We start from the raw sequence: 14,796 nt of genomic DNA, 5'->3' as shown, positions 1-14,796 counted from the left end.
GCCTCCTGCCCCAGACCAGCTCTGGGATCAACTTGGGGAACCTTGTGCTGCTGGTGAACCTTGCTCCGTGTGGCTGAGAAGCCACCAGCAGCCAACCTCTTCCCGAGGCAGCTGCTGGCCTTCTTTCAGCACTCTGGCCACAACACCTGCAAAATCCCTCCAGAGACAGCTTCCCAAAGCAGAGTCTTCCACCACAGAAGGTGGTGTGGCACCAAAGGGCTCGCTGTCTCAGGAGAGCAGAGGAAACCCCAGCAGAATAGAGCAGGCAACCCTTTTCTTGGCTGGAGAGTGACTGCAGGCTCCCTAACCCATGCAGCTCCCCAGTGAGCCAAGGGTCACACTCCCAGTGAGTGAACACTGTGTTTCTAAGGCAGGCCCTTGAAGAAAGGTCTGATGCAAACCAGCCCAAGGGATCTCCTCTGCAGAGCAGAGACACAAGTGGGACAGAGTCTCTTCCCGCTCCAGGCTGTCCCTTGTCACCTGCAGACTCCAACACTTCTGCTTTAGGCACCCATTACTTTGTCTCCAACCAGCCCAGAGACCAGGTTAGGCTCTCTGGAGAGCTAGGGAGCCTGTCAGACCAAAGAAGGTAAAAAGAGGCAGCTTTGGTTAAATCAGGAGCTGACTGCAGTTGATCCTACTTTTCCCTATCCCATCCCACTGTGGGATTTTGAAAGTTTTGTATGCTCCTCACAAGAAAATGAAAAGCCAAGAAAAAGGAGGAGAAGAGAGCCCTGGGCAGAGGAGAGGGAATGGCATCCAGCAAGAAAAAAGAGGAGGAGGAGGCTGAAATTAATCCCAAAGGTCCAGAAGAGGAAGAAGCCCAGTTGAGTACCAGGTTCTGCTGCCCATTTTTCCCCGCTCTAAGTCAGTTCAGCTTGCTGGCAAGGGACAGCCAGGACAACAGCATCCCTGGATGGTGCTGCACTGGGTTTGGGAAGAACTGCACGGTGTCATCTTAGCATGAATTCTAGCCTCATTATAGTGCAAGGGATTTCATATCTCCAGAGCCTCATACCTCCTTGAGGTTTCTTCACAACGCAGCTCCTCTATGTGCTGCCTGTCCCTGGTCCTTGCAGCAGTCATCTGACGCCTCTTCTTCACAGCCAACAAACACCAGCTCTCTTCCCAGCACAGCCAACCTGCCCTTTTGTAGCACTTGCTCTTATTGGATACAGGTATGGCTTGTTAAGATCTGGGCCTGTTTCTAATCTTTAGTAATTGGCTCTGCAGCAACTCCTCAGGTGTGAGATTACCTGCTGCACTATTTTCTTACATTCCATTTCTCCGCACCATGGCAGCTCCCCAGGGGCTCCACTGAGTCCTGTGCCTTGGCACTGGGGCACTGTGCATCTCTGCACATGCATGGATTCCTAAGGACATTACTTCCCAAGGGGATGAGGTGCTGGAGACAGCCTGTCACCAATGTCAGCACTAGCTCTCTCTTCTGGGCTGTAAAAGATTCCTTGTCAAGCATGTTTCCCAAAGAAAGGGGAACCAAGGCATGCCTATTCCTGCCTCTGGAGGTTTATCAGTTCCTCCTGGCTCTGCTGTTGCAGGTACTGACCTCCTGTCCCTGGCTGAACCTCTGGGACCCTCGGGCTCCTGCACCCAATGTCTACCAAAATAAAAGGGGCTTTTCTCTCTCTGTTTTGTTTTCTCTCTGTTTTATAATTTGTGCCTGTTGCCTTTGGTGCTCTCTTCTCTGGAGAAGAGCCTGGCTCCCTCATCTTCATTTCCTCCCAGCACATTTAGAAAGAGACATATATTTGTGGTTTTAGTTTACGTTTCTAGAGAGGTACATATTGATAACACATACACCCTGTCCCTTTCCTGAGCAAAGGCTGTCTTTCCCTGGGGAAGAGCCGGCAGTGAGATGCTGAGAGGGAGGAGATCCTCACCTTGGTGGTAGGTGGGAAGTTCTGAATCAGAGAGGAATTGTCTATATTCCAGAGTGTAGCACTGGTGGCTGTACCACAAGTGCTTTAAGGACCTGGCTGGGGCTTTTTTCACACACCTGGAAGCCTGTAATGTAGCAGCACCACTTTACTGGAAAACACTGGTGTTGGGGCTGTAACTTGGGAGTTCAGGAGAGGAATTTAGCCTCAGACAAACTTTTTCATGACTTATTTTGGAGTATGGAGAAAGTAAATGCCTTGAAAATGTCTTCTATGGAAGGAACTTGGATTAGGAACTTTTCTTCACCTGCTGCACATCAGTGCTGGTACAAAAGCTGGGGTCCAGGTCGTAAAAGTGAATGTGCAGTCAAACTACTCTTAAAGACTTTTGTAAGGCAGTGGTTTATACATTGAAATTCATGGACACTAATCAGACAGTTCACAGTATAAATCGTATGCATAAAACTTGTGCCTTTGAAAATCTATTAAGCATAATAATGAAACAATATGTTCTTGATATACAGAACTGTGAATTGTTTTACAGAGAATTAGTTTCCTTCTTGTTTATTCCAATCAAGAGATTTTTGAAACCATTTTGGGATTGAAGAGTGGAAGCTCTCAACTAATAAAACATTAACGTTTAATTCAATTTTGTTTCACTGAGGACAAGGGAGAAGCAGGGATTCATTTTTAAAATTGCAAAAATAAGTACTAAGTATTGTCCCAGGTGTAGGTGACAGCAAGAAAAATATGAATATTTAAGGCATTCCTGGTAAACACAGAGGCTGTTGAAAGTCTGCCTGCTGCTTAAAAAAACCTTCTTTGTTTAAGTCAGATGTTCCCTGAACCATAGTTAATACTAAAGACCTTTCAATGTTTTGATATCACGTATGGCAGCAAAGACTTGTACTTTCTCTCTTGAATTTTCCAAATCCTCTCCACTTCCTTATGACCTGCATGGTTCCCAGTTGATTTTAAGCCACTCTTTCCATTTCACTACAAGGCTTCAAGAATTCTGAGCTTGGTTAGGCAAAGCACCAGTGTTCACATAGCATAAGAACATAAAACATGAGGTTATTACTAAATTTAGGTACATTTTCTTGTATAATTATAGCAAATTTCAGCTACAACCAGTAATATTTTCCCATCACTAACATTATAAGAAGATTAAACTATTAATATGCATATGACTTGTGTGTGCAGTGTGTGTGTGTGAGCACACAGCAAAGGGCTGCAGTTTCAGCACTCACACACATCTGTAAATTGATGGATACAAAGGTGCACACACAGAATAATCTACAGAGAGCAGATGGCTCCACTGTCTATTGCCATGTCCACAGCACTCCTTTTAATCAAAACTTAGGTTGAAGGCTGTCAGTCACCCAGAACAAAACATCCTTGAGTGCATTCCATTCAATCATTCTGATTGCAGCTACTTAGTAAACACACCCTTCCTGGAGATACTTCATTGGTACTTACATTTATTATCTAACTGTTGTTTTAATGTACATTTGGGGTACTCAATCAAAATACCCAAGTAATAATCCTCTCCCTATATTTCAAATAATCAGAATTCTCATACTGTTCTATTCTGCATGTGGGTTTGTTTCACTGTACTTTAGATGAGACTGAGAGAGGATTATATTTTCCTTATTTTCACTCATTGTTTTCCACAAACTAACTTTATTTTGGCTCTGACATGTCAAGGCACCAGAGCATTAGTTAAAATTCAATGAAAACTGCCATCCTATGGGATTTAAGCCTATGCTTTAATGCTTTGCTGAAATTAGGAATCTGCAGGGAGACATGTAGAAGTTTGGTAATCTTGCCAGGAATTGCCGGTGAACAGATAAAATTCTTGCCATTTGCTGAGTATTGCCTGAACAGCACACACATCCCAATAACCCAGGCCTAACCTGAGTAGTGACATCAGAAAACTCCCTGAGCAAGTTTAACTGCACCAATGGTCTTACATTGGTAACTATGTATCAGCTAAATTGTCAACATATTTTCTTTTGCAGTTGCAATAGGAAAACTACCAAATCTTTTGGGATTTTTCCAAGTTTTAGTTATGGGAGAAGTCTATGAGCTGCAAAACTGCCAGGTTTGTAAAATTAGTCACCCAAAAATAGATTTACTATCAAACAGGCCCCGATACGAAAGAGAACACAGGAATATCTGTATGCTAGTTCTCTTTAATAGCAAATTACTTAAAAAATCAATCAAACAAAAAAGTCTTTAAAAGCTCACAGCTGCGTATCAGTTTAATAACATTAGATAAGGTTAACAAAATAATGTGTTTATCAAGTAAAACTCAGTTAAGCCATTGAACAGCACAAATTCAGACAGGAAAACTATTAGCTAGATCACCTGTATGTTTCTTGCCTAATTTCTAATTTTAATTCAGAATTATCTGTTACTCATTAAGAGTTGGCTTCCCTAAAATAAAGGAGCCTGATATAAAGTTCATGTTGTCAGTGTTGCAAGGTGAATGATAAAATGGTCATATCTCTATTTCCAAACAGTCTGATTTGCTTTTCTGAAGAAATATATCCTGTCTTTCTTACAAGAGAACAGAGGGGGAAACATTTTCAAAGTTAAGTACACTCACAGGGTGTTCATATTCCCATGAAAGGAAATTATAATATTGGACTGTACTAGAATTTAGTGTAAGATTTTAAAGTGCTCTTATTGATGGTTGTGAGTATTTCAAGCTTGGAAGACACAGAGAAAGCTATGGTATAATGGGAAAACTATAGGCATTGTACAGAAGTTATACATCACAAATCTATTACTGTTCTTTAAACATCAAGAGTGATCCTGCCAAGAGAGTATGTTTGTATTTCCAGATACAAGAAGGGGTAAGGTTTCACACCCGAAAACATTTATCACAGGATCACAGGAATACTTCCCCCAGGTTTACTAGCTGCTCAAAAGAAAATAAATAGAAGATGAGAATAAATGTTGAATTGGAAGTTGATACAAATAAATCTGTCTTGTTGAACACTCTAAGTTTTTGGAAAGGGAGATAAGAAGTTAGCAAGAATATGAAGTAATTCAGCATATTCATAGCTTTGTTAGTGAGCTGAAACTGATTTAACAATGTTGTATGTGGTGCAATTTAAATAGTGTTAACATTTAATATTGGTAAATGTAAGCAGGAAAAAGCAAATCTTGATTATACCTACACATTAGGCTGTAAATCACTACTACCTCTGAGAAAACAGACTTTGAAGTCACTGGGGATGATATGAGAGGTTCTTCGTAAAGGAATGAAGAGCAACATATTTCATTGCCACAAAACTTCAGTCTCTTCCTTTCAAAGAAAACAGAAAAGGGTGGAAAGGAAGGACAAAGATACCAATAACTTCCATGTAATGAGAGATTAACTGGAGTCCCTAGAGAGGACAAGAGGCAACTCGGGGTATATGAAGTTATGAAAAGCATGGGGGAGGTGACTGAGCAAAGATTACTTGTTTATTTCTCAGAGCACAAGAACAAGGCAGCCCTCAATGAAATTACAAGGCAGCTGCTTTAAAGCAAACCAAGGGAAGCACTTTTTCATGCAGCACATAATTAAACAGCAGAACCCATGGGATCCTGTGGAGGTCAAAAAGATAAGTTAATTCAAAATATATTAGAAACGCAAGATAGGCCTACGAGTGGCTATTAAACATGATATTCCTGATGAAAAATCCATTTTGGAAGTCCTGATGGCTACACTACAAGGTAAAAGGATTGCTCTGTTCCTTTGTATCTCTAGCCAGCTTTGCTCAGTTCCCTTCACCAGGCTTCTTGTGCTAACCCACTTCAGAGTTGCCATCTCCTTCCTTCTTGTGCCCTTGTGCCTGACTTTCTCCATCTGTCTTTCCCTCCTTCCAGCTGTTTTCCAGATCAGCTGTTTTCGCCACCGCACAAAGCCCAGATGGCTGAGCACGGAGAGCCACGCAGTTCCTGTGCCTGGAGCTGGGTGATATCCCATCCTGCTCCTCTAGTGGCAGAAATAGCTGGAGTCCAGTCACACAGAGGAAATGGGAAGGGGAGAAGAATGCTTATGGTCTTCAGAAATATTATGTGCTGAGTATCCACATGGATTGTGTGTGGCTTTCCCCCCAGAACTCTGGCAGTTGGCGGCTCTTGGGCAGTTTCACAAACACAGTGACAGGCATTTCCTTGATTCTAAAAACCTACCATGTCTAAACTTGAAGTCAGTCTCCCAGAGGTACTAGATTTCCACAGTGAAAAAAAGCTTTGATATTATCTGTACTGTGTGTGTCATAAATCACTTTTATTCTGTTCCCAAAAGCAGATCAATATTTTTAGCCAAGGCTCAACAAGCAGCCTGCTTGTGGCAGACACAGCCCATGGAAAGTTCCATCCAGAGAGTTTCAGGCTGGCAAATTTTAAACTGGAAAGAGCAACTTATAATGGAAAACCTTAAGAACTCTCATGCATGGCTATCCAGTTCTTCCAAACCTCTTACTTTTTCCACTTAAAGTACGCGTGTGCATGTATTCATGTGTATATTTTCACATACATTCAAAGTGGCACCCGTAAAATGCTACTAAGAGAATGTTGTTTCTGTAAATCTCCTTCCCCACTGAACAGCCTTTGCCTGGGTTTTCCAGCACAGCACTCCCCTGCACAGCATAAGCAGGGCATTTCAACATGGCACAATACCATTCTAAGCCCCTGTTACAGTTTCAGCTACCACACTTGGCAATTACTGCAAGAAAAGAAAACGACCGGCCTATTGAAGAGCGTGTAACCAAGCCCGCAAGGACCCTTTGGGATATTCCAGGTTCCGAGCATGCCAGCAGCTGCGAGCTGAGCAGAGCTCTCAGCGCTGACCGAGCTCTCCTTGCAACACAACACCGCATTGTCCGGGGCAGGCGTAAGAACACTCCTCCTGCAGATAAGACGAGCTTGGCACAAGTACCTTTTTCATGGCCATATTTCACTTGCAAGGCAAACACATCGCTTAAAGCTCACTACTCATTTTTCCATGTTTTTTACCCCTGTGAAGGGTCTCTGTATAAATAAGTAAGTAAATAAATACTTCTTCCGGGAGCTGTTTTGGCTGTGACACCCCAGCTCTCCCCTGCTTGGGGGCAGCGGCGAGCTCTGCCGGCGCCGGACGAGCGTGTGCTTTTGGCAGGAGCCTGGGGCCGGGGCACTCCGCTCACGGCTGTCCGTGCGCACCCTGCCGCACCGCGCCTGCCGGGACACGGCACCGCGCCCGCGGGCGGCGGCAAGCGGCAGATGCGGCCCCGGGGATGGCGAGGGCTCCCGCTCCCCGCCCCGGAGCCCGCCCCGCCCCGGCCGTCGGCGGCGGCCCCGCCCCGCGGAGGGCCCCGGGGCGGGCGCGGCGCGGAGCGGGAGCGGCGGCGGCGGGAGGTGCGCGCAGGTGGCGGCGGGGCCGTGCGCGGCCGGAGGGGGGATGCGGCATGGCCGAGCCGCCCGGAGCCCCGCACCGCACCACCGGCTCCACCCTGCTGCACCCGCTGAGCGCGCTGCTGGGCATCCCGCTGGACCAGGTGAGAAGGCGAGAATGCCGCGGGCCCGGACGGCATCCTCAGCGCGGATCCCCGGCCGGCAGGGATCGTGCCGTGTCTGCCCGAGGGCCTCGGGAGCGGCGCGGAGAGCCCGCGGTAGGAGCGGGTTTGGGCGGGGGTCGGGCTGCTGTCACCGGGGAAGCGTTTCGTTTTTCCCGGCAATGCCTGGGGCTTCTCCTGCTCTCGCAAGAAGTCGCTGCTGGATGCTGCTGGATGCTGTCAGTCACGGCGCCGGGCTGACTGGAGCAGAGTTTGGAATGCTTCAGGAGCTCGGGTGCTGGTCCAGCCCTGGGAACCGCGTGGGGAGATGCGGGGTGCTCTGTAGGGAATCCTTACTTTCAGGCACTGCTTTCGTGGCTACGGGACTGTAGAAGGGAAGCTCAGAAGCCGCTTCCAGCCTAGTCCAAGTGCCTGATGGAATCGCGAAGTGCATATATGGAGATAGGCAGAACACACGGACGCACAAGTGGTCTTCTGGGCGGGCAAGTTTGCGTTAAATACTTAACAGCATCAAAGATTTTTGGCTGTGGTGGTGCTTTCTAATTGTTTATAGTCTCCTAGTTAACTTTATCCCTAACAGGCAGAAAAACGTTGCTCTCCCCTACCCCCTGCCTTTTATTGTCCCTCAAGCCTGCATGCACCTGCTGCCTTCCTGCATTCTTTCAGCCACAAGGAAGTTAAGTCTGGAAGTTTGTGCTGACCAGAAAAAGACTCCACCAAGCTACTAGGAAGCTGACCTGTGCTCTAAGAAACCAGGGCAGCAGAGGTGTGCATGGTAAAATATCAACAGAAGATTGAGATTTATTTGCTTTCTTCTGTTTGCAGAGTGAGTGGTGCTATGTGTCATTTTTTACTACTGTTTGTTTTTAAAGCTGAGTAAGGAATATGTCATTTTGTAGATTAAACTCCTTCATCTAACCATGCCAGTTTTCCCTTTTTTTTGACAGAAAACAGGTTTTGATGCAAGAAGAGAGATATGTTGCTCAACACTAAAACAGTCAAACAATAAAGGCCTATAATTATCTGTGAGCCATTAGATTAGGAGAAGGCACATGAATAGTGATAGCTTCTTTTTCAAGATATTTCATGCCATGATTGATGAATGCAGGAGCACCAAAGAAGCCAGGAGTAGCAAACATTTACTGTTCCAGCTTGTTTGTGGTGCCACAGTGCACGTACCGAGTTAGGCTGACTCAGTTCCCAAACAATGAAGTCTTGACAGACTGCAGTTTTTCTTTCTAAGCTTTCAAAATCTTGCCCTTCCATTCAGCTGAGGTGATACAAAGATGGTGCTGTCTGTGGAGAAGATTCTTCTCGTGCTCTTCTGGGCCTGAGGATGTTTCACTGCATGTGGTTTATGTGCTGTGTTTGTCCCTGGGCTCTGGTCTCATGGGTGCTGGTGCTGGGCACTTCTGTGTTTGCAGGTTTGTGTCTCAAGCCCGCAGCAGAAAGCAGGGACCTTGTGCTTTGGGCTCAGCAGTGTGGCTGGGCTGTGTCAGTGTGGGTGCAGGCGTGGCTGCTGTCCCTGCCATGACCCTGCTGCCCCAAGTGGCAGTGATGGGCCAGGAGGAACCCCCCTTTTCTGGGGTTCCTCACAGAACTGCAGCATAGCTGCAATGAAATAGACCTTTCCTCACCTGAAAATCCCCCTATGTAATTGTCCCTGTGAGATTATGCCATTGACACTTTTTTAAAATTTCCCCCACTCCTCTTGCCCCGCTGCAGCATGCTGCTCCATGCCAAGCATCAGGGACTTCAGCTGTCCTGGAACAGGATATACATACCCACATTGTGGGTATGCATGGAAGCACTATGCCACCACTGTTCCCTCAAATCACATGAGTCTCAACTCTGACCTGCAGTGCTAAGGACCTCAGAAGCAAAATAAAATCTTTTTTACATGACTCTTCTGCCAGGTGGATTGCTTCCCTTTCTCATAAGAATGAGAGAGTGTACTGCTGAGGCGGGGAGAAGTTCAGTCACTTGCTCCTCTGCACAGAATGGAGCTCTGTATATGAAAGACAACTTTGCCAGACCTGAATCCCACGTGGAGCAGGGACTGGTTTTACAGGAGCCCCTTACTGCAGTGCTGACGGGCTCTCTGTGCCTTCTGCTCAGCGCCCAGGCTGCAGCACGGGAGGTATCTCTGGTTTGTCACTCTGGGTCTGCATCGTTGTGCTCAGCCTGCTGGATGGTGACAGCCCCAGGCTCCCTCTGCTCCATGCAGCTGGCAGTTCCCCATGGCTGGCCCTGGACCTTCAAAAATGCCAGGACATGCCTGGAGAGCAAGAGGTAAAGGTGGAGTTTAGACCCTCCAGGTCACTGTGATATGTGAAAAGCATATGTGTCTGTGCTAAATGAACAGAGGGCTTGTCCAGAGATGGTTTTCCATGAGAACTGTGCCATGAGGGAGATTTCACTCTATGTAAAAGACCATAAAAAATGCTGAGCTGAAGGTCTGAGAAATGAAAGTTGTAATCATTATTCTTTCATGGCTGGGGCAGAAAAACTGTGGTAATGGTACTTGGAAAATGTTTAGTCATCTCAGAAGCAGCTGTTGTGTCACTCAATATGGGAAGCATGTATGACTATGAAAATGTCATTTTCCACATTGGTGGTTTTCTTAAGTAAAAAACTGTGGCTTGGTTTAAAAGCAACCAGGAATTGCAGAGGATGGAGCTCCTCTCTGCACTGTGTACCTGGCAGACTGCTCACATTGTGTTTAGGGGACACACTGCACAAGGACATAAAGGTGTTTTCTGCTTTAGATGCTAAAGCAATCCTGATGTGTCAGCATGTATTTGAATGTCTCTTCAATGGGTGATTGATCTTTGAATTTAGCATTGAAATATTATTTTTTAAGAAGAGCTATATGTGGTAACAAGATTAATGATCTTGAAAGAGGATGAAAAGACTCTCTCTGTTCAATTAATTCTCCTATCTCAGGAAAGCAGACTTTGAAGTTTAGCTGACTTGTGTTCTAAAAATACCTGTCTAGGTCAATGATATACCTTCAGCAGCATTTGCAAAAGAGTTTTGGGGTGGTTTTTTTCCCATATCATGTATTCCCCAAATCATTGATGCTGGAATATCATCCCTCCAGTTTGCTTATACAATGGCTTTTGGAAAATTATACACTTTTTTGTTATACATGCCCAAAATCACCAATTTCAGCATATAGTCCTTTACCATAAATCAGTGAGATATGGGAAGTTAAACATCAAACTTTTAATACTGCAATTTATATAAACAAAGCTCATGCATGTAAAATACTGTGAAGAAATAAATATACTATTTCCAGCCACATTTAAAGTAAATTTAATGGCACTGTTTATTCACATGTAGTTTTACCATGCCTTCCTAAGCTCTAGGCATCTCTAGAAGTAATTCAAGCTTAGAGGGTTCAGATACATGATTAAAAAGTTTCACTTCCCAAGGTTATTTTGTAGTACCCTTCATATGCCAGGTTACCTATTGCTTTAGAAGTAGCAACCCTAGTGCAAATGGTCAACTGCTGTATCACAAACCTTACATTTTAACAGGCCTTGTGACCCTGACCTATGTCAGATAGTGCCAAGGTTGTTAACTTTGAGGGGAGTAAGTTCAGAGAAAATTCCCTCAAAAACTGAGCATCTGCTCATGTTTGTATGAGAGGGCTGGTAATTTTGGTGTTTTCATTGATGAGGCCAGCCATGTTTCCCCAAAGAGGAAAAAAAAAAAGTCCACTTGAACTTAATTTTGGCTTTGTCTGCTGGTGGGAATGAAAAATTTTTAATTTTAATTCTTTCATTGTTGGTCATTTGCATATTTATATTTTGGCAGCAGTTTAAATAAAAAAAACTAACTGTGGAGGGATTCTGGGACATGCTTCTGAATCTTGGGATAGTTGGAGTATGAAAAATGTCTTTTCACCATTCCTTAAGTTTGAAAAACTCTCTGCACAAAGCATGCTGGTGAACTGGTTTTTAAAGGAGAAAGAAGAAAAGAGTATATGTATCTTTTTGGACTTTTTCAAAATCAACATATATTCTGATCCCAAAGTCAGGAATGGTTTTGTTAACTTTTTTTCTTACAATTTTTCTTTTTTTTTTCTTTTTTCTGTCTGACTTTAGTTTTACTTCTCTGCTTTCTGATTTGACTAGTCAGAAGATCTGTTAGTCCCAAGCCTCTTTGCATGACTTTTCTTAGCCAGTTTTTGGGCAGTGAACTAACTTTCTAGAAACTTAACAGACTTTAGTCTGTGAACTTTGAGGATCCTTTAATGGTTGTCAATAGAGACATTATAAAATGTAATGCTGGGAAAGAAAGGTAATTTGTCACAGACCAAAGCGAGATAACTGAAGATGGAAGTTCATTAAAGATTTAAGTGGGGTTAGCATCAGGCTTTTAACTGAAAAAAGTTGCTCTGAAGCTCTGGAAAAAACTGTGATGATTGGTATGAACTATGCTGCATTGCAATTTCCTAGTGTCATCATTTTACAATTGAAAATTCTACATTTCCATTTTGAATTGCAGCAGTATTTGTTACATTAAATCCCTCCCTGCCTAACATACTTGACCGCACAAAAAAAAAAAAAAGCCATGTAAATCTTGGTTATTTGAGAAGCAAAAAGAAAAAATGAATTTTGAATTCAACACATTTATAGAGAAATATTACTTACATTGCCAAAACCAACTTTAATTTTGAGCTTTTCTGACTTTTGAATACTTAGGTTTTATAAAACAATTTTCCTTGAAAGAAGCCATTAGCTTGTTATTATAATGCCATGAAGGAGAAGGCACGATGGAAAGAGCAGAGGAAGAATCTTGCTGACCCTCGTTTGGGTCCCCAGTCAAACAGGTGCTTGTGAGCAGGGCAGTTCCTAGTGCATTTGCAGTAAATCCAGTCTCTTGTTTCAGTCACTTGTGCAAGGTCCAGGAGTCTGTATCCTCCTGGGACAGAGGTGTGATACTTTCTTCCAAAGTTTAAGGCCGTCTCCAAAGCATTTTTCTTTTCTCTTCAGGTCAGCTATCACTAGCAATTGCAATCAATACACCTTCTTCTGTGCTTTGGAAACGTGTGCTGCCTTTTCCAACATGTTCTCACTGTGTTTGGCACTGTAGTCTTGAACCTTATGGCTGATGTCTTGATAGTACGAGTGTAAATATTTCCACATCCCTCATGCCTTGAAAACAAAGCCTGTCCTATTAAGTTTTTTAATTTGGCAAGGGACAGAAGTGCAACTGGAATCAGCTGCTTACGATTTTCCCCCTTTTAAGCACTTTCCTTCTCATCTGTGTTAAACAAGGTCTGGAAAAATAAACCTTGAAGGGCTGCATGAAGCTCCCTGAAACCTTCTCTGCGCATTAATCGCGCCAGCGCTGATTTAGTGCTGCTCTGCAGCTATTTGGAGAAAATCTAAAGTAGTGATGAAGACTCTTGGGCTCCAGCCTAGGGGTCTAGGCACTGAGCACAGAGCTGGCTCTGTGTTTTCGGGGGAGCCCCTGATGCTTAGGGATTTGCTGTGCGTTTGCCAGCCTGGCACGGTGTTTAATCCTCTGGCTGCTCCTTGGCTCCTGTTACAGTTCCCAAGGATGGGCAGTGCTGGAGGCAGGCTTGCCAAACTGCAAAGTGCTGCTGCTAGTCCCTGGGCAGGGCAGGCTGCAGCACTGGGCTTGGCATTGCCGCAGGAATCCAGCCTTCTGTACTTGGCCAAAAGCAAGGAACAGGTAACATGATTTTTAAAATGTGTCAATGGGCCATATTTTACCTTGGAGTGAAAAAAAAAAAATCCTTCTCTATGTTACTTAGTAGTTACAGATAACTTTGAGGGTACCAAACCTCATCTCCTGGATGCTTGGATAGTCTAGTGAGGGTCATTAAGGAGATCTTCCAGAAACTCAGGCCCGCTCTTAAAAGTACAGCCAGATGCAAAAATTTCTACAGTTACTTCACTAATAGTGGTGAGAGTGTTTATGTTAAAATAGAGTTTGGACCAGGAGTGTGCTTTGGGAAGGAATCCCTTGACTGTCCCCACTGGGCACACTTTGGACACAAAGTGGCCCTGGAGCTTCTACACAGGGTTCCTTTCTGAGGATGGAAGCCGGAGGGTGAAGCCAGAGGGTGCTCCCCAGGGACCTGCAGTGCCTCAGCTGTTGAGGGGCACCCAGCGCTTGAGTCCAGCTCCTCTGACCTGAGACCCTGCAGACAATTATGATGAGGCACCTCACCCTCCGCTGCTTTGCTCTTCAGAGCCCTTTTTGCTCCACCTCAGCACGTGCAGAGATGGACAAGGTGGAATTCTCTGACCTTCCTCTGGTGGCTCCTTCAGTGTGCAGCGCTGGTCAGGCTTGTTTGGTCACTGCTGAATAGGTGGAATCCAGCCCGTTCTGCGCAGCGCTCCGCCAGGCTGTCCCTGCCAACAGAGAGAGACACAGCCAAGGGAAAGCCTTTGGGTGGTCCTTTCCCAGAGCAAGATTGCATCAGTCTCCCTTCTGATGACCTTGATTGGGAATGTTTATTTTCATCCATCCTTTTTCCCCCCCCAGCTTAAAGCATTTTAAACAGTTTTGCAAAAACCACAGGTGAGCACAGATGCACAACCAAAAGCACACATTCTGACATAAATGTTTTTTTTAGACTTTTTTGATGGGGTCTACTTACAGTATGTTGCATCCTTAATGGAGTTGAGTGGAAATATTTTTTCTCTTGTGTTTTTTGCTTCCCTCATGATAAGAAAATTCCAGGCTTTAAAAAACCATTCTTAATAGTGTGAGGAGAAAAACCCTTGTAAACATATTTTTGAATAAAATATGTTGAATAATTTACAAATTTCCAAAGAATTTGTTCTCAATCATTCCTCTAACTGTTAGTAAAATACCCAAATAGAAGGCAATTTTAAAAACCAAAATCCAAAGTATTAACAAGACAGCTTATTAACTAGACAGCTTTTCCAGCCAGGAATTATTTTTATTTTTTTCTTCCACGGGAAATGGTGCTCATTGTTCTGAAAACTTTTAATAAAATTCATCAATCGGTCTGTAGCATGAGTGTTTGCCATGCTATCTTGTCTGAGGCAGAACAAATACTAAACTGAAGACCAATTCTTCATTCCCCTCTTTCTGCTTGCTTTCTCCTTGTAAGATTTGGTGTTTACCTGGTGACAGACTGGCTGGATAACGGGAGTTTTGCCAGTGCCCTCATGTCACTCCCTGCAGTGTCGTGGGTGGGAAGCTGTCTCAAAGCATGTGAGCTGCCTACCTGGATGACTTAAGCAGAAAGCAAATAGACCTGAGTGTATCTGGCTGCTAAATCCCAGACAAAGACCTGGCAACCCTATGGAATAGCAAGTTTTAAATTTTTG

General features: G+C 44.4%; 1 protein-coding gene across 1 annotated transcript in view; it reads left to right on the top strand.

The window, feature by feature from the left end:
• Positions 1-7,312: 7,312 nt before the first annotated feature.
• MBOAT1 (membrane bound glycerophospholipid O-acyltransferase 1) overlaps positions 7,313-14,796 on the top strand; it is a 56,439-nt gene continuing 48,955 nt past the window's right edge. The window contains exon 1 of the mRNA XM_084208035.1: positions 7,313-7,435. Within this exon, the coding sequence (XP_084064161.1) occupies positions 7,346-7,435 (90 nt within the window). The 5' untranslated portion in view covers positions 7,313-7,345. The remainder of the gene's footprint in view (positions 7,436-14,796) is intronic.

Source organism: Fringilla coelebs (genome assembly GCF_963513975.1).
Source record: "Fringilla coelebs genome assembly, chromosome: 1".
NCBI lineage: Eukaryota > Metazoa > Chordata > Aves > Passeriformes > Fringillidae > Fringilla > Fringilla coelebs.
Note: the sequence above shows the minus strand (reverse complement) of the source record. Positions and strands in the feature narration are given on the sequence as shown.